The following is a 23,532-nucleotide window of genomic DNA, read 5'->3' on the forward strand; positions in this document are numbered from 1 at the left end:
ACTTCTTGCCAATCATCGGTCCAATTTTGGTTGCGAGCAGGAAAGAAAAGTATTTTGTGGGGTCACATGGAATTCTGGCTTCTGCTCCGAAGCAGCAACACATGACACATGGCGGGATAGCTCATGTGTCAAACGTGACCGTTCTTTTTATCTTTGCGGTGGACTCATGGGTCACTTTGCTGCTCTTTGCCCATCTGCGTCACTTTGCGGGTTCGAGCCGTACATTTCCTGCCCGGTGACATGAATACGTGCGACGCGCGTCAACGGCCGAGCAAACATTGGAACAAAAGATTCGGAGCGAGTCAAAGTGGATCGCAAACACGCCAACAAAGGCGGTAAAGTGGCTCGGCGGGTTGTTTAGTCACGGTAGCGCTTAAGAGAAGAACAATGAATTGAGGATGTCATTGATATTTTGATGTCCGCATTTTTCAGCACAGTACAGCGAAAATTAGTTGGAAGGATAAACTTGAATATTTTGCAAGTGAGGTGGTTAACTGCATTCGTCTCAGTCTAAACAAAAGTCTTCTTGACCAGCCAATGACAAACCATTGCGATGCCAAAGTTCTGCAATCACCATGGCTGAAATTTAAGTCTTCGGGTGGCCTCCTGCATTGAAGGTCAAGATAGAACGGGTGCAGCTTAACCCCCCCCCGATAACAACGAGTCGGTCACACTCTACCGACGCCATGAAACAGAATCTTCCGGCCCTCAATGGATCCTCCGTAACTGAGGCCGGTGGGATAGCCCATAAACCGTTCTTGTCTTGTAACCGAACCATCTGCTTCCCGGTACGTTCGCTCTTCCCACAGTCGCACAAACCACAGTGAAAAGGGGGATCGCTTTCAGAAGCCAGATCGGGAATCGGAGACGCCGGCTTTTTCAAAAGGGGTCCGAAAGACTGCGCGGGCCTCTTTAGCGGCTCATTGTGGCGCTGTTATTGTGACTCTGGAGACAATAAAAACTCTTTTAGCTGACGTCCACTAGAGATCGGATATGCCGCGAATGGGCGATGTCTGCACGTTGTGACCGGACCGCTCGAAAAAAACCCTGACAAGGGCAATTAAAAATCACGCAAAGAACAGTTGACCCTAAAACATCTGGGCTGGCTCCTGAGGAAGAAGAAAACATGAGTGCAGAACTGTCGTCCTTGTAACTGAAACTGCAATCAAGAGGTTATGACCTAACAAAGGAGTTGGATGAAAACACCACAGGAAGTTGCCATTCTCGAAGTAAACAAAAGAAAAACAACGTTAAAATTTGACTTCACTCACGCACCAAAGATGACTGACAGGAAGTCGCCACAACAGGAAGTAACTCATTAGTGAACTATTCATGAATCCAATTGTCAATCCACACATGTTAAATGCTTTATTTCGTCCTGTTTTTTTTTTATTTTGTAAAAATAGTTTTCTGTATCAAAAATCATACAAATGATTGTTTTCTAATTTGAGTAAATTTTTTGAAATTGAAGTCAATTCCCAATCAATTATTTGATTAAAAATGTGGAACCATTGATTTTGCTAATAGTGAAGTATTTATTGTTCATATAAATTTGTGCATTTTTCTTTTTTCGTTACAATAACAAATGTAATTTGAATAATTAACAAATTATTTCGCTTTTTTTTAATCAAAAACTTGACTCATATTAAATATGACCTGGGATATTTTTTTAATTTCTAATTACTCAATTAATTAAAATCCCAAAGTACTTTTTGTGTTAATCTTTGTCTACAAGAATGTCATTTGTCAGGACATAAAAGTAGTAATCCCACAAAAGATATTTTCAAGATAACATCAGTATGTTTTGATATTAAACTCAAAGTTTAACAACAAAAGACACGCAAGTGATTTTCCAAAAGACAGCTATATTTTAACATTTCACCTTTGTTTCTGGACATCTTTATTTTCCAGATTAAAAAACAGTGTCTGCACCCACACCATCAACTCCAAATGTCAGTATACAAAAAGATGAGGGGTGGCCAGTTTACTGCTCAAGTCCTCCTGTTTAACTTTGAAACAATGGCTTCAGTGTCTCCCCACCCTCGCGGGCCTTTGAGACCAGGCAACGTGATAATGATGCCTGTCAGGCATAAACAAGGAAGATAAGCCACGCATCTGATCTGCGGCTGCAGATTGCGTTTCCTCCACCACAGACCCTTTGATTTCTCCCTCCTTTTTGTCTCCGGACCCCGTAATCACGTCGGACCTCGTCGGAGGTTTCGGGGGGGGGGGGGGGCTGAACACCGTAACCCCCTTGCAACGCAACCAAAGCACATATAATTTACATTCCTCACATGCCAGCCAAGCAATGCACAAACAGCGGGATGGAAAACAGGTGTGTTTAGCGTCGTCTGGCTCGGCTCTCCCTCGGAGGCGCTAACCCCCTTTGGATGTTGAGGCAGCGCGAGTAAAAGATGTGAGGCTCATCGAGAATCGACGGGTCTCGGTTCCTGTCGCGCCGTGAGATATAGCACCGCTGGGGTTCGATTGACGTCCCTCCAGACCACAGGGGGGCAGTGCGGAAAGAATGAGACTAATGATCAACAAACATCATTTGTGTTTTTTGACAGTGTGGCTGTAGGTAGGCTACAGACTGATGTTGTAGTCAGATTAGATCAACTCTGAGATGTACTGTTGTGGAGCTAGATGGGCTTTTTTCTTTCCCCCTCAATTTCTTATCAGGCGACCATGATTTAGGAAGATTAAGTGCTGGTAGTGTCGTCAAGATCAGAGGAAACCAAGTTCAGGCTTCTGCGATTATGCTCTTTGTTCCTGGTCAAGATCAGATTATCTGCGGCCAAGACTAGGTTGCCATTTTTACGAGTGAACATTGTGATAGGATTGTCCCTCATTTGTGACTGCAAGACAAGACCCTAGGAGACCTGTCAGGAGTGGCTTGGGGACCGCTCATCCCAATGCTCTGATGGCAATTCATTTAAGAGCTCCATTTGAGACTGCCCAAGAAAGACAACAGGAAGTCAAGCAGACAGGCAACACTTAAAGGATTCACCATAGTGAGGAAAGTTTCTCTGCACGGATGAGAATGGCATCACCGCGGCGACGCCGCTGCCCGAGGTACAAAAGGCGCTTCTGTTTGGACCAGTCTGTAAGCATCTGTGTCGGACTCTTCCTAAAATACAGCGAAAAGCGTGGTAATTGAGACACCATTCAAATCGAGTCTCAACAGGACGTTGTAATATCTCTTGCGTTTGTTGCTAAAGTGCCCCTGAGCAAGGCATCTGTTTCCAGGGCAATTTATTTATTTATTTTTGCTCAAACTCATCTTACAACATTGCCCCTTAAAATAAGATACTTACAGATGATTTGGCGACAATTAAAATGCACTTCCAACGACATTCCTTGAGATCTGATCCCATTCGGCCAGAGATTTAGCACCTTGTCGTTGCTCCTTGTAGCTTTAGAAATATGGTGGACACAAGTTTGCTGTACGGGTGAAATCTATTCAATAATTGCAGCAGTGAAACGCTATCATGTCGTCCCCATGTTTGTTCCGAGGTGCACGTAAGCCGACGGATTCTCTTATCTTGACTTGAGACGCCCCCATGCCAGGCCGTTAGCAACTTGTGCTAGATGGCGTTGATATGAAAGCGTGTACGTGATGAGGAACCCATATTTGTTGTTGTTTTTTTTTGTCAGGTGTCTTCCCTCCAAGAGTAGGCCGTAGTTTTTGCGCTCGGCGGTTCAACTGGCGCTTTGCTTTCGAGAAGTGGCAAAAAATGAAAGCACTCATGGCACTTGGGATATTTGTTTTTTGTACGTTCTGCCGTAATTTGCTGCAGTTGATTTTGACCAAGTAAGGTGTAGAAAGTATTCCTCTGTTAAAACCAAAAGTGCTTGGGTTGACTTGGTTACGTCTCATCGGTGCTCACAGTAAACTTTAGTCTTAAATTATTTAGCACAATGCGAAGTGAAGGGCTCGCTACACAGGTCATTTATTAGCTGCTTTAACAACGCGCGGGCGGGCTCGATAAAAGTGCTCATTGTCTTCCGTTGCCGTCTTTCTTACTTGCTCTCACTTTGTCTTTTGTGGTCCCTCCTCAGTCTCCTCGCCCTTTTCATCTCTTATGGGTTGCGTCCCAGGAATGGCAAGCGTGTGCAGCGGACCTCGAAGCCAACGCTCTCGGGCCGTCTTCCACTTTTGTTGATTTGTTGGGAATCCCCAACCCAAGCTGGGTATTGGAGACCTTGGCTGTAGATAATGATTTTGGTTTCTGGTAATTGGGGGGAGGGGGGTGGGGGGTCCTCATCTTGGGTTAGGTTGAAACTGCATTGTTGGGAATGTGACAGGCGTTACGTGAGGTGGTCTTTACCGGATGACCTCCTCGGGGTTCTCGTCTGATTGCCTTGTACGTCATTGTCGGATTCCACGGCCTGTCAATCGGTGGCTGAAGCCGGGAGCTTGTACGGTGAGGAATTTGTGCAGCAAGTGCGGTGCCGCTCTAGCCCAGGCTATTTCGGGCTTGAATGAGGTCCTGGTTTATGGTCCAGTTATCTGGGGGGGGGGGGGGGGGGGGGGGTGCAAGCTTATGACAAAGGCATAAAAAGCAACGAGGGACTATAAAATCCTTTTGAGGAGTCATTGACCGAAAAATTAGCCGGTCAGCGGCATCTGTTCCCCCCCCCCCCCCCTTTAATTTGCACTCTCACTGACCTCCTCTTGCTCCAGGGTGTGGCGAATAAAATACGAGAGACAGCGAGAGAGGCGAGCTCCTCCGCGCTGACATGTAATTAGATGGATATATATTTATATGGATGGCTAGATAGATTAAAAATAATAAATAATTAAATAATAAACCATTAGAATAAGTAAAAAATAAAAGGTTAAAAATAAATAACTAGTTAATAATAAATGCCGACAATAAAGAATTAATGGCGACAGCCTCCATGCAACGTTTGCTCAAACTTGTGCCGTTGACTTATTAGCTTCTTGACTTTTATCGCGCCGAATCAAACTTGGCTGTCACGCCCCACCCCCACGGAGTATAGACAATTTAAATTCCTATCCATCCGTCCATGTGTTGGTATACATCATTCCGTTTTGGGAGCAGCCAGACAAAATCTCTCAGACAAATTCTACTCATAAGAGACCAAATGAAATATTTGGTCAGGATCTCAGAGCTCTCCCAAAATTGCTATCAAATGACTTCAAAAAGTCAAACCAAAATGGCACACATCCTGTGTCTTTTCGGGCATGAGTCTCTCGCAAAAACACGATCCAAGTTTTCAAGGCCGCGGCGAAACCACCCGTCCCCCATCTCGCGACCGCCGCAAAGCGCCACATCTGGCCTGATCTTTGGTCGAGCTTTTTTCTCGAGTGCTAACATTAATGAGCTTCACAACCGTAATGGCTACCAGGATGGGAAATGCTACACATGCGTTTCATAATAACAAGGAGTAAATCGTTTTGGTTTGCTTGATATGAGGGTTTCCTGCGTGAATGGAAAGCTTGGGAACTATCATTGTTTTCCAGGAAATGTTATGAAAGAAGGGTCTTTTGCCCCCACTTGGAAAAGGCGATTGGAAGGTAATTTTCCGACTTCAGATCCGTAAGAAAGGCGGGACAACGCCTGTGTGGAAGGAAGAAGAAAATTCCGCAGTTTCCCGTCGTGTTGAAAGCGACGGTCCGACTATCCCGCTTGCCTTTCCGTGCAAACGGCTCGGCCAGATCAATGCCTAATCTCGTGTTACCTTTGAACTATAATTGTGTCGTTTTTAGTCCACCGAGGCTGTGAGCATATAATAAAGTTGGAAGGAAGTTCTTAGTGCCAGCGAGGAAGCCACGGCCTGTAATTAGCCGCGCTTTTCATCCCCCGCTCGCTAACATGACAAACGGCTACGCGCGGTCTTATATGTGACCAGGCAACCGTGTTTTTGTGTTTTTATTTGTTTGTTTCTGCCATCATCATGTGACCCCAAAGCCTAACAGGTTCTTTTTGCTCAGATCTTATTTCAAGTAGCTATGTGGAAGTCACCAGCCACACATCCCAAGCGATGTAATAACAGGGCCATTAACCGGCCTTGATCTTTCTCTCGGGTTCGGCTAAGGCCGCGACCCAACGCCATGTGGATTCTTTGGCGGAGTTCTGCTTATTTCTGTCGGGCATGATGGCTGTCATCTTGCGGAGCGACCACATTCTTGCCCGTGCGAAGATGCGTTGACTAGTCGACGAGTCGACATTACTACTCCGGACTGAAGATTACCAACCCGATCATATGTTGTCGCCATCTTGTCTTCCACTTCATTACAAAAAAACTCTTGACTCGCTTGTCTGCTGCTGGTGGACTAGACTGCTCTGCGTTCCGCTACAACGACAAGGAGACAGTCGTCATACGTCTGCATGGCTAAGAGAGAACAATCGCGGTTAGCTTCGCTAGCGTCGGGTATCCCAATATTTTCGCCACTTCCCCACCACAAGAAAACAGTGCAAAGTCGTTTTGGAAAAGGACGCGAACTGCAGTCTTCCGCCCAATGTTATCCCCGGGCACTAATTGCTCCTGGCTGCTGGTGACTCACCACCGGGGTTTCGCCTCCGCCGCCAAACACTCAATAGCAGCGCTAGCTTTGATGGGGCTGCGGCTTCCCTCATTTTGAAATGTGCTGTGAAGGAATAAGCCCCCCCATACGCCACACAATCAGACCAGAATGAGTGTCCAGCTATGCCTTGCGGATCCCAGCGCACGACAAGGCCAGTGGAGAGCAGGAGCTGCATAGCGAGGAATGTCTCGAGTTAAAATATAAATTGGTAATGGCAGAATCCCTAAAAGCATCCCGTGAGGACGGACGGCCTTGGCGGATGGCCTGCTTTTGTTTGTTTGAACTGGCTCTTGTTTTTCCTGGGAAATAAACGCATCCCTCGGCCCATATGGTTGTCATACACTTCCTGGAAATTGGAGCCCTGCCTTGATGTTAATTGAAACAATACTGAGCTCAGCTTTTTTTTTTTTTTTTCCTTTTCGCTTTAACACGTTTGGCAAGCACCGCAAAGAAAGCAGCCGGCGGCAAAGACTAGCATTATTATTCCAACTGTGCTTTCTGCCATCACTCCCAATACGTTCAAACATTTTAATAGTACCAGATTGTCCTAAAAAAAAACAAAAAAAAAACACCACATGTGTTTTACATACTGTACATGCCTCCTCCCAGCAGCAACTTTTGTGCTCAAGAGCCAGACAAGACCATTCCACATAAAGTGCCAAATAGTTGATTTGAATAGAAAATAATTATCATTCATATCCATGCGTGATTGTACAATTTGCAAATATTTAAATATAATTATTTCATCAAGTGGAATACTGCTATAAGTTCTGATCAAGGTTTTGATTGCGCGTGACGGACGTGAGCACTTAGGTTTGATTCTTTTCCTTCCAGAGTGTTACACGGCCAACGGGGAGGACTACAGGGGCTTCCAGAAACAGACCAGTTTGTACGGGGGGAAGCCCTGCCTCTTCTGGAACGAAACCTTCCAGCACCCCTACAACACGCTCAAGTACCCCAACGGCGAGGGCGGACTGGGCAGCCATAACTATTGCAGGTCGGTGTTTACTAGATTTCATTTTGGGTACGGTGCTCTTGGGCCTGGAGTTTGCATGTTGGCAACAGTCACTTTATTTATTTATTGGTTAGATTTTGGTTTGCTTTTCCTCCGAGTATAGCATTTGAGCAAAGACGTAATTGATGATGGCCGTCACCAGAACTTCATTCACGACTCATTTCCAATACACACGAGGGATTCCGTTTTTGCCGATTCCGTCTTTTTGTCTGCTAGCAGTTAGCAACACTTGTGTGTCCTCCTGGCGGCGCTTTTCAAACTACTCACCAGAAAACCAACTTGAAAACCAAATCCAACAACAACAGAAGCTCTGACCCTGGCTTAAAACCCTACTTTCCATCCTCCACCCTAATTTGAAACCCTAACATTAAATTGAAACCTGACTTTGAATTTCTCGCCCTAATTTGAAACCCAGCGGCATTATGCAACTTTGTCCCTTTTACTCCGGAAGGGTGGCTTGGCCCTGGTTTCCAGCAGGCCGTAAGGAAACAAAATATCCCCCAAAGCCTCCAAAACTTTTTTTTCCCCCAGTTCCACTTGTGAAGTCCTTACGCAGCCAAGCTCTGAAGTGGTGGTGACTTACGAGATTTACGAGGAGGACGCGCACGCGGCGCATCGCGGTGACACTCGCACTCACAGTAGCCAGCGTTTTTACATTTCACGTCCGAGCAAAATGGACATCTTCATTCTTCCCTGCGAAACGGCAGCTCGCCGCAGATTTGGCGATTTCCTCGCTGATTCTCATGATTGCGATTGTTAATTAATTAACATTTGTTTTGATTTGAATAAAGGAACCCCGACGGGGACGTCCAGCCATGGTGCTACATTGCAGACCACGAAGACGGGATTTACTGGCGGTACTGCGACATTCCAACATGCCAGAGTGAGTGACCCTACTTATCCCACATGGCTCATTCTTCCGACTATTAATTCTATGCCGTTTTTGTGGAAAATAGACGGACAGATTTATTATGATTTCAGTGATTTCACCAGCCTGTGATTTACCCACCCCGGAGTTCCACACAGCTCATTTCTAAGCCCTCGTCCTTACTGTCAATCTCATGGAAAATGTCATCTTTTGGACAAGAGAATTGTACTAACTGTTAGATTACAGTTGAATTCTCAGCCTAGCATAGCATACTTTGTGATTTCAGATATCCATCACACGTACCTCCACTTACAGGCCATCATCTTTTAAACCTAACACGCTCAGGGCTGCCATTTACTGTAAGGTAGTGACAGGAAAATGAAGCTTCATGAAGCACTTACCTTCTTTTTTTGCTCCTCTAGATGGTCTTGAAGTAAACGCACAATGGAATAGTATTAAATTTCAACTTCAAACCAAGAGTGTCACCCTTAGGAGTAAAAAAAAATATGACAAGTGCTTCATGAAGCTTCATTTGTTCATCACTACTGACTGACCTTTTTGAAACTGGTGTCGATTTCACCGAGGCATCGGGGCCTGGCCGTTCTCGAATGATACGGGGAAATGTGTTTTTGTCTCATGTGGAAGAGAACCTCAACAAGTGCAACATGCCTGTCTTTGAGCTGTTATGGGAAAATGGAGATTATGTTGAGCCGCGAGGCATCAGGGTGTCATGAAAACAAGTCTGTTCACGAACGACATTGGCAGGCACCAACATACTTGAATGGGAAAGTGCAATCACAATATCACGCCTTACCTGCCTGTTGGGCAACTGCACACTTTCTTGGACTACCTGAGAAGGGCATTTCTGGAAAGGCACAAAGTCTGTCTTCTCAGGAAAGTCAAGGTTCCTCTTTCTGACAAGTCCTCTCCCATTGGGAGGTTTCTGGCAAGTAAGGCAAGGGATTATTGTTTTGTAATGACATTTCTGGCAAGGCCTCATCTTCTGTTGGCGAAGGTCTCGCCTTTTGGGCGAGACAGCTTTTACCCTTTTGGCGAGTAAGGTCCCAGGTCGCATCCCCCGGTCAGGTCTCACGTGGTTCCACTTTCCGCTCTCACGGGTGCTTTCACTTTCTGACGAGACTTCTGTGCCACTTTTTGGAAAGGTCGTAGGGCAAGGAAATTCTCACAGTCTACTATGTAAGGCCGGTCCTCAATTCATCCCGCACGACGCTGTTTTCATTTGTTCTCAGTGTGGTGTAAGCAGCCGCTCACCTTCTCACACCTAAACAACGACGTACGCTTCCTGTTGTATCTCTCGATAGTCCAGGCACATGCCCAAAAATGTGTCACTTGGTGTAGCTTTCTCATAAGACAGGTGTGGTCACATTGCAGCTACACCCCGTTTGGAATTGTGAGCAGATTAATTGTTAACCAGCGAGTGATTTCTAGTGCTACGCAGAAAGAACGTAACAGCGGCCTTTGTTTTCTCTGTCGTGTCTCGAAGAACGCCGTGCCTTCACCGCACATTACTGGGCGGGTCATAAGAGGTTTGGAAAGCTAGCATGACCGTGTGGATTGCAGTTTAGCGGAACGGGAGCGTCAAAAAGGTGGCGCAGGCTGCATTTGGAGTCAAGTGCTAACGTTGATAAGTGCTTAAATTTCATGGTGTAGGTTCCAGTTCTTCCACAACCATCATGAGATATTTTTAGTTAGAGTTTGCGATGCATTCAAGTCAAGGTCCCCAACAATATGCAGAAGAAACCATTTGTTGTACAATAATTCCGGGATGGAGTCAAGTTCAAATTTATTGATTTAGTCTCACATGCTGATTGACAATACTGATTGGCATTCCTGTTAATTCAAGATATCATGTGTGGCTGTCAGAACCGTATCCTGCTGGTGTCAGTTCAATCGGACCGATGGCGAGAGTCAAACAAACAAAAATCATTGTTTAAGTCAAAGCGCTTGTCTGTCAAAGCGGGACAAACCGGTTGTGCTGACAAAAATGCCGACGAGGTCACGTGAGCGCTCTCGGTGAAAGCGCCGCTGTCAACGCTTGACGTGGCCTTGTGCCACCGACATTTGTCCTAATTTAAGATTTACGACCCAATTGTGGCTTTACGACTCGCCCTGAATGAGTTTTGTAGCGAAGACGGCCATTTTTAAGTGTTCTAATGAGCTCATGAAAATGAACGACGACACGAGCTTAGATAGAGGCTTCTCAGGAATGGGCACGGACCCTCAAACGTAATCAAAGTTGCAGCTCGCAGTAGCTGCTTTTCCCAATTGGAATGAACGATATGAACAAAATGGAATGACTATTTGCGTCCGTTTGAACGGGTGGCGGGTTACAGCGTCCGCACCTTGAAGCCATAAACTTGGTGTTTGGAGTCATATTTTACGAGGCAAACTGAGGAAAGTATGCAGTGCTGAGCTATTGCTTTAATTAAGTCTGATTTACAAAGCGGTTAAATGGCACTTTGAAACTGCGCAACATCTGTGCTAACTCGGTGATAAATGAAGGCAAACATGAAAGCCCTGGAAGAGATGCGCTTGATCATATTTGGTGTGTCTTTTTTTTTTATTTTTGCTTCAGTGTTACAATTACAGGGTGTGCTCCGTCTATGTCACAGTAGGAAGCTTATAATTACAATCTGAATGGAAAAGGGTTGTAGGCTGTAAATAGTACAAAACAATTGCGTTCGAAGAAGCAAGTATGAAGTGTTTAGTGCCGCATGTGAGTGATCACATCAATCAATCAACAAGTTTTATTGCACACGTTGCGTGTTGCGACCGTTGTGCCCTCTCCATCGTTTGATTCTTTTGCCTCATCTTTGTTTTTCTTATGCTTTTTCTGTGCACAAATCAAATTCAAACGTTTTGTTTTTATATTAGTGTTTTTTCTAATAGTTTTGATTGATTTACAAATATTTAAGTTTTGTTCTTGTGGTTATATTTCTTTTGTCTACTATAGCTCAAATATTGTCTTTTTGTCTGTTGTGTGTATTTTTCATCTACTGCAAGGGTTCTGTTTTTTCTTAATAGTTTGGTGTTTTTCTAGATTATTTCTTTCCCTTTAATTTTTCTTTTCCTGTATTCATTTTGCATTACATTTTTTAATTTCCCCAACAATTTTGAAAATTTCCTATAATTTTATATTTATTACAAATTGTATGTGTTTTTCACCAAATATTTATTTGACTAATACTAGTATATTTTCATTTGATATTTTTTCCCAACTATGGAGTTATTTCGCTTAATTTTAGCATTAATTTGAATTTAATAATTGAAATTTACTATATTCACTTAATCAATAATTAATAACGGGAAAAAAAACATATTTGACACTGGTGAGGTGACTTTACTTTTGAATTGTAAAACAAGTAAAAATGTGACTGACTTTATTTCTTACATGGGGAAGATGATTCTTTTTTTTTTTGTTTCCCCACATCCTTGCTTGGTGTGGCAAGTGGATTATTTTGTCTGAGCTCATGTTTGTAGCTCCACTGAGTCACACTGAGCAGGTGCAATAAAATGTACTATTTCCAGACCAGTCCGGCTCATAACATGTAAAAACCCAGCCTAAAATTAGCAAAAAAATAGCGTAGTGTAAAAAGAATAATAATAACATGGGCTACGCATTTGTGTGCCGGAGGAAAACAGTGAGGATTTGATGATGGGAAAAACAGGAAGGGAAACATGGCCATAAAGGAGAAAACAAGCGCAAATCCAAATGAGCCAGTGGAACATGTTGGACATGTGGTCTGACTGCGGAAAACCAGACGGGAGAACGGCAGCCTCGCCTCGTGTGGTTCCCCCGGCCCCACTTGGCCCCCCTCCGACCTCAAGGTGCTTTCAACTTGCCGCGTTTATTTTTTGTTGTTTTACAAAGTTGGACGCTCTCCCGGCCTTGTGGTCAGGCGCCGCGCTCTGGCCATCCCGAGAGTTTGTTCGTGTAATTTGACACACACTTTCAGACTCACAGTGAGAGCTCACTAAGTCATCTATGAAACTAATCTGAATATTATTTCTACTTAAAATATATTTGATTGCAATAATATGTAGATCTTTTTTTGTCTCCATGTGTTGCGCCAACGTTTGCTTAAATGGTTGGAACACCAATCCATTCCGTTAGCCTGTCGGCGGTGTTGTTAGCATTAAGCTTCTTCAAGCTCTTTAATGAAGAGCAAAATTTCTCATGCGCAGCTTTTGTCTCCTGATGGCCATTAATTTTAACCAAGAAACCATGAATGAAATTATCACGCCAAAGATGACAGTCCGGTCAAACCACTACTTGTCATTGTTATCTGACCTCACCTCAAAGTTCCCTCTGCGATCCCCCGGGGTGGAAATACCTGCCTCGAGAGGCAGAGAGGGTTTTGAACTCTGAAAAGTAGAGCTTGTCACAGAAAAGAGCTCGAGGACGAGATTGAAAGTCCCCACCCTCGGCCGTCTTCTCGACGAGGCTGCGGTTAATTTAGCCGCCGGCGCCATTAGGGAATTAAAGGTATCGATTACAGGGCCGGCCAGAATGTTTGCCAATGAGAACAAGTGGATGGGCTCTGTTTAGGGGGCTTGTCTTTGGGATGGATGAACAAAGCCCCAATGCGCAATATCGATCCGCTGCTTGGTCAATCTAATCGGGGAAGTTAACTTTTCACCAGCGTCGGAGAGCAGATCGGCTCAAGTTTGAGATTTTTGTATTGCTACGTCAATTTAGTCTGCCTTCAGGATCAGTGCTGGCCAATGCCACTTGGACTTTACTGGCAGTTACTTTTCAATTTTTGTCCTCACTGAGCCAGAGCGCCGATGACATCAGCGTGTTTCTGTCCTCTGATTGGTCGGTCAGACACTTGCTACAGCCAAACTCGACGAGCTAGAAACGTGTGTAGCACACATTAATAAAACAGAATCACAGTCAATTTGATGTGTTTTATTTACATTGGTGTTTTTATAAAGTATAAGATGAGGATTGATTTATTGATTGATTGATGTACTGCTGTGTTGTGGTGGTTGTCTTTTGCTTCATAAAGGAAGGAATCCGTTTTCAACACTTTGTCATTAAGTCGTTAAAACAAAACCCTCACGTGTTTAGTTTCTTCTAATCTTTACTTTGTCGCCTTTGGACCTCATGTGGGCTCCTTCGGGTTTAGTTTGTCAAGCTGTGAGGGCGAGGTCATTCTCATCTGCCCTCCCCTTGCATTGTCTTTTAATTATTCATTTAAAGCTCCCATTCTTCCTTTTAATTAGACGGTTGGTCACGCTCTCCGGCCTCGTCGGCTGGATCATTGATCTGCTTGCTGTTAATCTTTTTAATACCACACACACACACACACACACACACACACACGTTAGTATTTGGGACTCACTTGACTAAAACTAATTTGGTATTTTCGACTTAAACTATACAAGATGCGTCACAAAAGTTCCAGGACTGGCGTCACTAAAACATATATCACAATAGGTAATGTGAGTTTTCTCCTTCAATGGGTCAGATAGTGAGCTCTATTATTTAACGGAACCACAAAAACATGTTTGCGATTGTCAAACAAAGAAAATGTCATGCAAAGTGCTCTCTTGACTTCTTAATTGCTCGTTGGATTTCTTTCCCCACTTTGAGCACACACACATGTGATTTGCCTTGATTTCTTCCAAACAAATAATGCGCTTTCTCCAGTGCTGCCACGTGACAGATTTATATCCCTCGTACATATTTTGCAGCGAACACTCAGTTCTTTCTGCGCGGTGATAATAACACCCTCATTGTCCAGAATCGCCGATGTAGGACCGAGTCTTGGGGGGCGGGGGGGGGGGGCGATTCATTTACAGGCATTAAAATGCACTCGACCAGAGACATGATCACATAGTTTGCCATCTTCAAATATGACTTTGGCTGAATAGATATAAATCACAGATGTAAAATAACTTTCCGGGAAAGCCACTTTTAAAAGCTCACTGTTACAAAATACAATTTAAAAATGTTTCAAATTCTCCAATTGGGAATAAAAGTCAGGCTGCCTGCAATGTAAATATCTTTACCCCTTCTGGTGATTTTTTAAATCACATTTCAATATTCCAAACACGCATGGGAAAAAAAAAAAAAAAGTTAGCTACAGGCTAATATTAAAAATCAAAAATGTTTTTGGGACTTTGAAATGCTCCTAAAACTGAGTTTCTTACATTGCCAGCTGTTAAAACTACCAAAAGACAAACTCACTGACTCAATAATTGACTGACCGACGCTGTCGCTCTCCGCCTGACTGAACCAGCCAAATGCAAAAATATATATATATCTTTCTGCCACCAGTTTTAATCTGCGTGAGCATTTTTTCCACCGGGGAGTCTGCTCGGGTCCCATCCAGGTGTTTATCTCCCGTCTTTTCTGTGCCGTAATCCCTTGGCAGATAACGAAGCTGCAGAAGAGCTGCATTAGCTCTCTGCTATCACACACACACACACACACACACACACACACACACACACACACACAGATTGTGATTAGCATCATCGGGATTCACAGACACATGAATGGGCTGGGAAAAGCTGGGCCTGCATTGTGCTACCAAGCTGAAGTATTTGACTTGGTTTACGACTCGGGCGAGCCAGCGATAAACCAAGATGTAAATAAGAAGAAATCAAGTGTCACATGGCAATTTCCAAACACAAAGTGTGACCTTGTTTTCTCCGAGCAAGCCAGCGAACCGTCGGCACCCTCCGTCTTTTTGCGGGCGCCGTAACTTCCAATGGAATCCAAAGTGGTCGCAGTTGCCTTTTAACCTCGGCTTCTTGCGTAGACAACATCAAATGTGCAACATGTGGGAAAAAGTTTTATTGGGGAGGGATGGCTCCATTGTTGATTCATTTTTTTTATTGCTGCCAGTTGCCGTGCGCTCATCATTTGACCATGTGTTTATTATTGTACCCCATGATACATACTCATCCTGGCTTTGGCTTTTTTTTTTTCCAGTGCCCGGTAACCTCGGCTGCTTCCGAGACAGCGGCGACCCGCCCACCTTGTCCGGGCCCACCGAGACGTCCAACAAGCAGACCATTCAGTCCTGCATCAGCTTCTGCAGGAAGCAGAGATACAAGGTCGGTCGGCCTCACTCTCAAAACCTCATCCCATGCACAAGTTGTCTGCAAGTCCCACCCTCTTCTCGCCGGCGCCTCTAATTCATTGGCAACAAAGCAAATGTTCCCGGGACGATCGCGGGGCTGTAAATTGCTCATCCGTGAGCGGAGGCGGCGGGCGAGTGGGAAAGTGTGACGAGCGTACCTTCGCTCGTGGGACTTCAAGCAGAAGACAATGGCTTCCCTTTGATGGCGACACAAAAGCACTTTTGAGCGTGATGACTTGTGACGTTTCCACATTCCTCCTGTCCCATTTTATTCCCCACACTCTCGTGAGTTACGACATCTGGTAATGACAAGACGGGAAGAAAAGGCTTTCATTTCACGCCCCTTAATACGCAAAAGAAGAAGAAGAAAAATTTCAACTGATAACGTTGAGGACTTTATGACTTGTTTTATGCCAGATGAAATCCGATCTGTGTGATTTTAGATTTAGTACCAAGTTTTTTTCCACAACAATTCACTTTTTTTAATGGGATGTTCAAGTCTGCAAATCATCTGTAATGTTTAAAAAAAAAAAAAAAACTTTTGTAAATTTTTTTGCGTTTACAAAACACATGGATTTCAGCGTCAAATAGTTTTGGATGCTTGACACGTTTTTTGTTTTTATAGCATTGTAGCTTTTTGTAATGGAGCTAATTGTTACGTTTGTGCAGTTGGCCGGCATGGAGTCGGGGTACGCTTGTTTCTGCGGCAACGAAGCGGATCTGTTGGACCACGGCGAGGCCCCCAGCATGGAGTGTAACCACGTTTGTTTCGGCGACCACAGGCAGCCTTGCGGCGGAGACGGCTGGCTCATCGTCTTCGACAGTGAGTGGCGCTGAACAATCCACTGAAAATCAGAATTGCAAAGCAGAGGTTTTTTTATTTCCCCCCCCCACAGCTCGAGTGGGTTCCTGCGGCGGGAACTATTCGTCCCCCTCCGGGGTCATCTACTCACCGGACTTTCCGGACAAATACGGAGCCGCTCGCGTTTGCTATTGGACGGTGCAGGTGCCTGGCTCCTCGGCCATCCTGTTCAACTTCACCTTCTTCGACATCACGGACCAAGCGGACATGGTGGAGCTGCTCAACGGCTACACCAGCGAGGTGGTGGCGCGCTTCGACTGGCGCAGCCCGCCCCGCCGGCTACTCAACGTCACCGGGGACTTCATCATACTCTATTTCTACTCGGACCGGACCAACCAGGCGCAGGGCTTTGCGCTGCTCTACCAAGGTGGGAATCCCCGTTTTCAATGTCCAGACCATGACGCAAGCATGTCAGCGAGCGGCGTATTGGCATGATGAAAATATCAACGTGTCACGTTTCCATTCTAAGTCATATTTGGCTTCTCCCCTGGCAACTTTCTTATCAAGCTGCGGCAGCCCCCGCGTCGCCAGACTTTTTTTTTATGAATGCCGCCCACGTTCGGGAACACTGCGACTCTCTGATTGCATGGTCGCGCCGCGCAGAGAATAAAAAGCCTGAAGAAAAGTCAATGACCTCACCGCAAAGCTGCCGCTTTAGTTCCATGTTTATGCGGACGCTTGTGGAGGGGCTAATGGACGAGGGTTGGGGAAAGGGCGGGGCGGTGTCGGTGAGGAATTCGATCAAGACGAACATAGGACAAAATAATGAATATCATTAAAAGGTTTAAGATGTAAATCCTCCAAATAGTGTTAAACAGCCAGATAATGTGACTGCAAAAACTTGACCACCACCAAGGCTTCAACATTTGTCAGTATTCAGTAAGAGAGAAATTAGCAAAATTAATTTGATAGTTAAAATGTGTCGGGGGTTTTCCAGGTTGTGTTTACACTGCGACAATCTGGATCAGATCTGAATCAAGATTAGCATAATTGGCTATAATCCTTGTTGCCCGGGTAGTATTTTACACCAACTCTTTAATTCTTTACATTTTATTCAGCAATATCATTACTGTATTTTTTAAGTCCATATTTTTGAGTAAAAAAATTGTTGAATAACAAATGGAACTGTTTCTCGGCCTAACTCTAATTGCTAATGATTATTTAACAAATATAACCATGAGTTACATTTTGATACTGATTTTCTGCAAAGTGGGATTTCTGTGGTGTCAAATTCCCGGTGGGTGACTTCACCTTTTCAGAACACTCAAGTGGAGCATTTTTTAACGTCATAATGTCTCAGCCTAAAGCAATTACTGCAAGTCTGAACGTTGATCGTCAGTGCTGATGGATGGCGGTTGTGGCCGCGTGTGTGTGTAAGATGTTAATATTTGGGGATCCACCGTTCCTGTATGAGCACACCAGTGACGGTGGTGTTGATGTTTTATGAGGTCTGCATCTTAATTTTGGGGACCCACAACCCAGTTTGAGAACGCCTGGGAAAAAAAAAAGTCAGGTAGACTTTTTTTGGAAGATCCAGGCCAACGTTTTGATCTCCGCTTTTTCCACAGCGCTCAGAAGCAGCGAGGACCAGGCAAACGCAGAGGATGAGGGCTTCTCTAGCACGGTGGAACCTCACGTGGCGGCGCTCCCCGCGGTCACCGACGGCACCAACGTGACCACCAAAGGACGCTCGACCTCGCAGATCCTCTACGTGATCACGTCCAGCCCCGGCAAGCCGGAGCACAGCATGCCAGGTCAGTGGGCTGGACCCGGACGGAGCAGCGGACACAGCGCCAGTATGTCCAGCTCCCACCCTCCTCGCTATCTCCACCTTTGTATGCCTCAAAATCTGCCTCACCTGCAAAGCATTTTATGGTCATCCTGAAATTAACTTTGTTATTGTTTCGAATCCGGTTTGTTCTGAAGCGACCAATTATTGTGACATCGATGTTACACGCACGTCAAACGAGTGACGGCGCCTCCGCGCTATGCGGGGCGTGTCGTGCCGGGAAAAGAAATGATTACACTGCGACCCCATGTTATGATTGCCGTTGTGACAGACTTGCCCGGGAAAAGACGATTTGAAATATTTTTTGACTGCGTTACATTCTGCGGCATTTGCTTTAAGCTATTTGAAACACCCGGGTCAGGTTTAGCCTCTCAGAACAAACGCAATCATTCCAACGGCTGTGCGCGGCTAATGCATCAACGTTTCTTGACACTTTGCTGGCTCGGCTTTTGCCGGCGGCAGGTGTTTCCTCGTCCTTCCGGTTCGCTGCACTTTTTCGAGTGTTTCTGGCCAGGCGACACCACTAACCCTTAACGTGTCCCCCACCCCACCCACCACCATCCCACCGCCCTCCTGGATTTGTCTTTTGACAGTGTGGACCATCTACGCTCTGGCCGGCCTCCTCATCCTCACCGTGGTCGCCATGCTGGCAAAGCTACTGCTGCACGTCACAATCAAGTACGTTTCGTAACAATTTATTTCCTAAACCATGCATGCGGCGGGAGTGGCTCGAAATTTAGTGGCGTTACTCAGGGTCAAAGTATTTCTCGACTTTAAGTTCAGATCACTTTGCCGAGTCTTTTTTTACAATGCGATGTGTCTACTCACTAATGGCTCGGTTCAACCCCTAGTGGCGAAGTTTAGGACTTAACACAAACCTTTGTCACGTTGACCTGCGTCTTTTGCGCGCAGGTCTCCCCGAATCCCCACAGTGAGCGGCTCAGACAGCTGCAGCCAGAGCGCTTCAACATCATCAGAGCCATGGATCATCTTGTACCGCCCCTCCACCATCTCCCTCTTCAAGCAGAAACTCAAGAGCCACCATCAACACCACCACCACCACCACCACCATGGAGACCTGAGCCCCTTGGTGGGCAACTAGCGCGACCCTTGATCCCTTCCTCTGAACTCTATGGTTAGCAAGGCGCTAAGCTAACGAGAGGCTAATGCGGGTATGGCACCCTCTGGCCAGGATGGATGCCAACTTTCTCCGTCAGCGTGGTGCCGCTTCTTCGGAACTTGGGCCTCGTTTGCAAAAGTTTTCAGGGCGACCGGTCGCCCTTGGAGAGGGTGAGTTGCTCACAAGTCGGAGAGGACCGCAGCGAGGGTGTTGCGGAAGTCTTAGCGGCGTTCAAGTGCCTTACGGCATATCCCCCTCGCTCTACTCACACATCTCATGATGACAATGATTTATTTTTGTAAGCCTTTGTAAATAGTCGCAATGAGGCGTTTAATGGCCCGTTCGTTTGTGTTCTTTCTCTTTACTGAACATATTGTTCACATTAGCTTTGAAACGCGGGATGGGGCGGGGTAACATTGAGTCCTATGTAATTCTATGTGCTTGTTCATATTGACGTCATAGGGACAAAATTATTGGGACACCCAAGAATCACAATAAATCGCAACTCATTGAAAATCACCCACCAACATCTACAAAAATTAATTACATTTATAGTGTCTTCAGTAAAACATATTGTTATGTTCGGAAAAAGCCCTGAAGCAAATCCTACACTAAGCCAGGCGCTTACACTTAAATGCTTTGCCACTAATAAATTCTTACTTTTGTTAAGAAACACATATTGGTTTATAAAGCATTTCTAATCAAACATAACACGGTCTTGTTACAGCAAACTTGCTAGCACTAATTGCCTCTCAATTGCATGTTTTGCAAAACACATACATATCAAGTTACTTGGCCTGAGCTCAATACAAATTTGCAACCCTTGTCCCAGTACTTTTGTACAAAGCTATGCATCCACTCTTTTTAATTTCGTCAAAGCAAAGGAGCGACCCGGCAAAAAGTTCTTTACGGTAAAAGTACTTTTAACAAGATGCACTTAAACTTTTTTTCAATCGGTACGCCCATAAGAATTTCGGGACCAAACCCAGAACACGAGTAAGTCCTGACATGGCGACGCAAGCCCGAGGCCACTTTGACGGCGATTTCAGTCAACAGAAGAGGACAAAGTAGCAACGCTGTGAACTTGATAAAAAATATTTTCTTAATTCCTATTCCATGAAAGCAATATTCATCAGGATACCACGTTTAGACTCGTGACTATATTAATGCAAAAAAGCCTTCTTCCTTTGACACACGTCAAACCACTAAAAAATCTTAAAGGATAAAAAAAGGTAGAATTATGTTTGTGTATACCAGCCCATAGATGAATACAAATATAGTCAAATGTGAAAAAAATTGTTCTTCGGACCAAAGTAGCACTTGCACATAAAAAGTGGCACCAGAATGAGAAATTAAGCTCAAATTTTAATTTAAAAACAACTTAATGCCTCACCTTAATTAAATGCCAACCCGCCCCCTCATAGAAAAAAAAAATATTTTTTTTTATTGGCTGCAAAATACATATAATGTATTTAAAATAACGGACATCAGCAAGGTCTTACTTGACTTAGCAAAGCACTCATATTTAAACACCTCGCCTCAAATAGATGCCATATTTTTTTGCCTCTGGAAAAAAACATTTATGTTGTTTCATAAAAAGATAAACGTTTAATAAAACATATTGCAAATAACATAAAGCAAGTATGAACTCCACGCAGCCAAAGCACTCAAACTAAAATGCCTCACCCAAACATCTACGGTATGTTTAAAAAAATAAATAAATAAATAAACAGATTGCTCACTTTTAAAAGCCTCAATTCAAAAAAAAATTGTCAACAGTGATTGATAAAACGAAAGTCAAACGATTCTACAGTGGTCCCTCGCTACTTCGCGTTTCGTTTATCGCGGCTGTACTACATCGCAGATTTTTTTTCCAAATTAAAAAACAATCTCAAAGTCAAAATAAAACTTATAAATTGAGGAAACATGTGTCTAACCTTTAGGACAATGTAGTATTGCTCCAAATATTCGTTTACATTCCTTTAGAAGTCCCATTTTGCGCGTTAGCACGATCGCGAATTAGCATCTTTCCTCTAACTCGTTAGCCTGCCCAGTACTTCTTGTTGGTGACTGTACTTCGCGGATTTCACTTATCGCGGGTGATTTTTGGAACCAATTATCCGCGATGAACGAGGGATTACTGTACATTGCGGCACAGTCTGATAGCATTGGGGCAAATGCTGACGCAAATTTTCCTCCGGCTGTCTAGCAGCACGATGTTTTTGATAGCAACCTACATTCATTTTCCGCCAATTAATGTGACAAGTTGCCAAAGTTCTTTTGGACCAAATTATGCAAATGATTTGTGGTCATGCGGGAATGTGCCACAACCAGAACCATCATCATCGTCTTCATATTCTGTATGAAACAAGAGTGTAACATAGCAGAAGTAGTGAGATTTATAATTTATACAGTAAATTATTGTTTATTTTATATGTGAACGGGAAGTATCTTTTGTATTAAAAAAATAGATCAAGGAAAAAAAGTGAAGTAGCTGCTTGGTTTTATTTAATGTGTCCTGTTTGCCAAAATAAAATCTGCATGTTTCCTAATGATCGTTTTCTTTGTCTTTTCGGGGGCTTTCTTTTCCACGTGGGAAAACCTCAAATATATTTTGCAGCAAATACAGCATGGCGTGTTTTGTTGTGATGCTAAAATACTAATCAGATATAGCAAATGGCTCACTGATACACGTGTAGGATAAACTAGATCAATATTTGTCATAAACTACATACTAAGTTGCTTTACCAATGTAAGCCACAGCTCGGCAAAACAAAACAAAAAAAGCCATCTGATTTGGATTAATCCAGAATTCTGTCTCTAAAAAAGGCTTCCTCTTAACTTTGGATTTGTATTATACTCTGGTGCCCTCTTTTGGAACTCGGGTGCACATAGTTTTTATTTGTTTATATAGATATTTTATATATATATTTTAATATAATATATATATCTATAATTGACTTGACCTGTTATGGACGTATATGCTCTTGCCACATCAGTCATCTTTGGCTTGTCCAAGTCAGGTGATACTGAGCAGTGAGCACCAATAAATTTGGCACGGACGCAAATATGCGAAAGGTTGTTGTTTTTTCTTCTTCTATTTTTCATTTATTATTAGCGTTATTATGTATTAGGTCTTTTAGTCTGTGCTTGTCGGCTCTCTGGTCACAATTTTCGACCCAGTAGATGGCGGCAATGCCCCATATATCAGGTGGTAAACTGCTCAAAAACAGGAAGAAAAAGAAGACAATATGCCAAATTTGAAATGAAAGGAATGAAATGTTTACTACTTGAGGTGAGTTCTTCCGGTTTTTACCCATGGGATTTGAAAAACGGGCTTGGTGAGTCGTGATTTAGGATTTGTCAAGAGCTACTCGTTTCTTTTAAATCGGTCAGGTTGCATTGGGTTGGAATTTTTTTTTCTCAAATTTGTGACTGCACTTCTACGTGTTGATTATTCCGTACCAATTGCTATTGGATATTGAATCACTGAATTGTAGTCAATTGATCAAATGTAATGCTGCTAGATAGTGTAACACTTTAACATAGCTCATTATCGTCATGCATTGTATAATATTGATGATGAATATGAACTCTCAGCAGAAAGGTGTACGATTAGTGTTATTTAGTTTATTTAGTTTTGAACAGGCCACGCATGTTGATGGTAAACTTCCAGCACTGGTCGATGGAATGACTCGGCCCTGGAGTTGCAGCCAACCTTGTAACTTAATTATTATAATGATTTAATATAATTAATTTTACTTAAGTAAAAAGCAGTGTTGGTGTTTGTGCCTATTTTATTAATATTTTTTTTCTGTTTGACTTTGCCAGTCTATCTTTTTCACATTTTTTTCCCGCAATCATTTAAACGTCGCTATTGTGCTGGAGTGAACATGTGTTTAGCATTTGTGACCACTAGAGGGCAGTCAGGGATTAGGTAGAATCCCAAACAGCTGATCTTGCTTATTTGACTTCAACAGGAAGTGACCCAAACGTAACCGGAAGTGCCCCAAATTGAACCAGAGGTGCCCTTAATTGAACCGGAAGTGCCCCAATCATCAAAATATCAAATGTCAGATTTGACAGGTGAGTAGCGCCCTCTGCTGTCCGTTCGCCAGACCCAGGTAATGCACCTAAAACCATTTGTTTGATATAAAAGAACCAGTGAAGTGATCAAAATATCACATTTTCACCTTTAACATTC

At 43.9% G+C, this 23,532-nt stretch overlaps 1 protein-coding gene and 1 long non-coding RNA gene across 3 annotated transcripts in view; one reads left to right on the forward strand and one right to left on the reverse strand.

Annotated features, from left to right (window-relative positions):
* The window catches only part of kremen1 (kringle containing transmembrane protein 1), a 32,972-nt gene extending 11,092 nt beyond the window's left edge, over positions 1-21,880 (forward strand). Inside the window, exons 4-11 of one of the 2 annotated variants that reach the window (XM_061279178.1) lie at positions 7,391-7,553; positions 8,363-8,454; positions 15,407-15,531; positions 16,227-16,380; positions 16,454-16,786; positions 17,988-18,215; positions 18,802-18,886; positions 19,121-21,880. In XM_061279178.1, coding sequence (XP_061135162.1) covers positions 7,391-7,553; positions 8,363-8,454; positions 15,407-15,531; positions 16,227-16,380; positions 16,454-16,786; positions 17,988-18,215; positions 18,802-18,886; positions 19,121-19,310 — 1,370 coding nt within the window. In that variant the 3' untranslated portion in view covers positions 19,311-21,880. The remainder of the gene's footprint in view (positions 1-7,390; positions 7,554-8,362; positions 8,455-15,406; positions 15,532-16,226; positions 16,381-16,453; positions 16,787-17,987; positions 18,216-18,801; positions 18,887-19,120) is intronic. The other variant, XM_061279179.1, reaches the window with a different exon arrangement.
* On the reverse strand, positions 8,219-9,943 carry LOC133154519 (uncharacterized). Its single transcript, XR_009714482.1, has 3 exons — positions 9,485-9,943; positions 9,254-9,382; positions 8,219-9,119 (listed from the first exon to the last, which is right to left on the reverse strand). It is a non-coding gene; the product is annotated as an uncharacterized LOC133154519 (long non-coding RNA).
* Positions 21,881-23,532: the final 1,652 nt, after the last annotated feature.

Source organism: Syngnathus typhle, linkage group LG5, assembly GCF_033458585.1.
Source record: "Syngnathus typhle isolate RoL2023-S1 ecotype Sweden linkage group LG5, RoL_Styp_1.0, whole genome shotgun sequence".
Classification (NCBI taxonomy): domain Eukaryota; kingdom Metazoa; phylum Chordata; class Actinopteri; order Syngnathiformes; family Syngnathidae; genus Syngnathus; species Syngnathus typhle.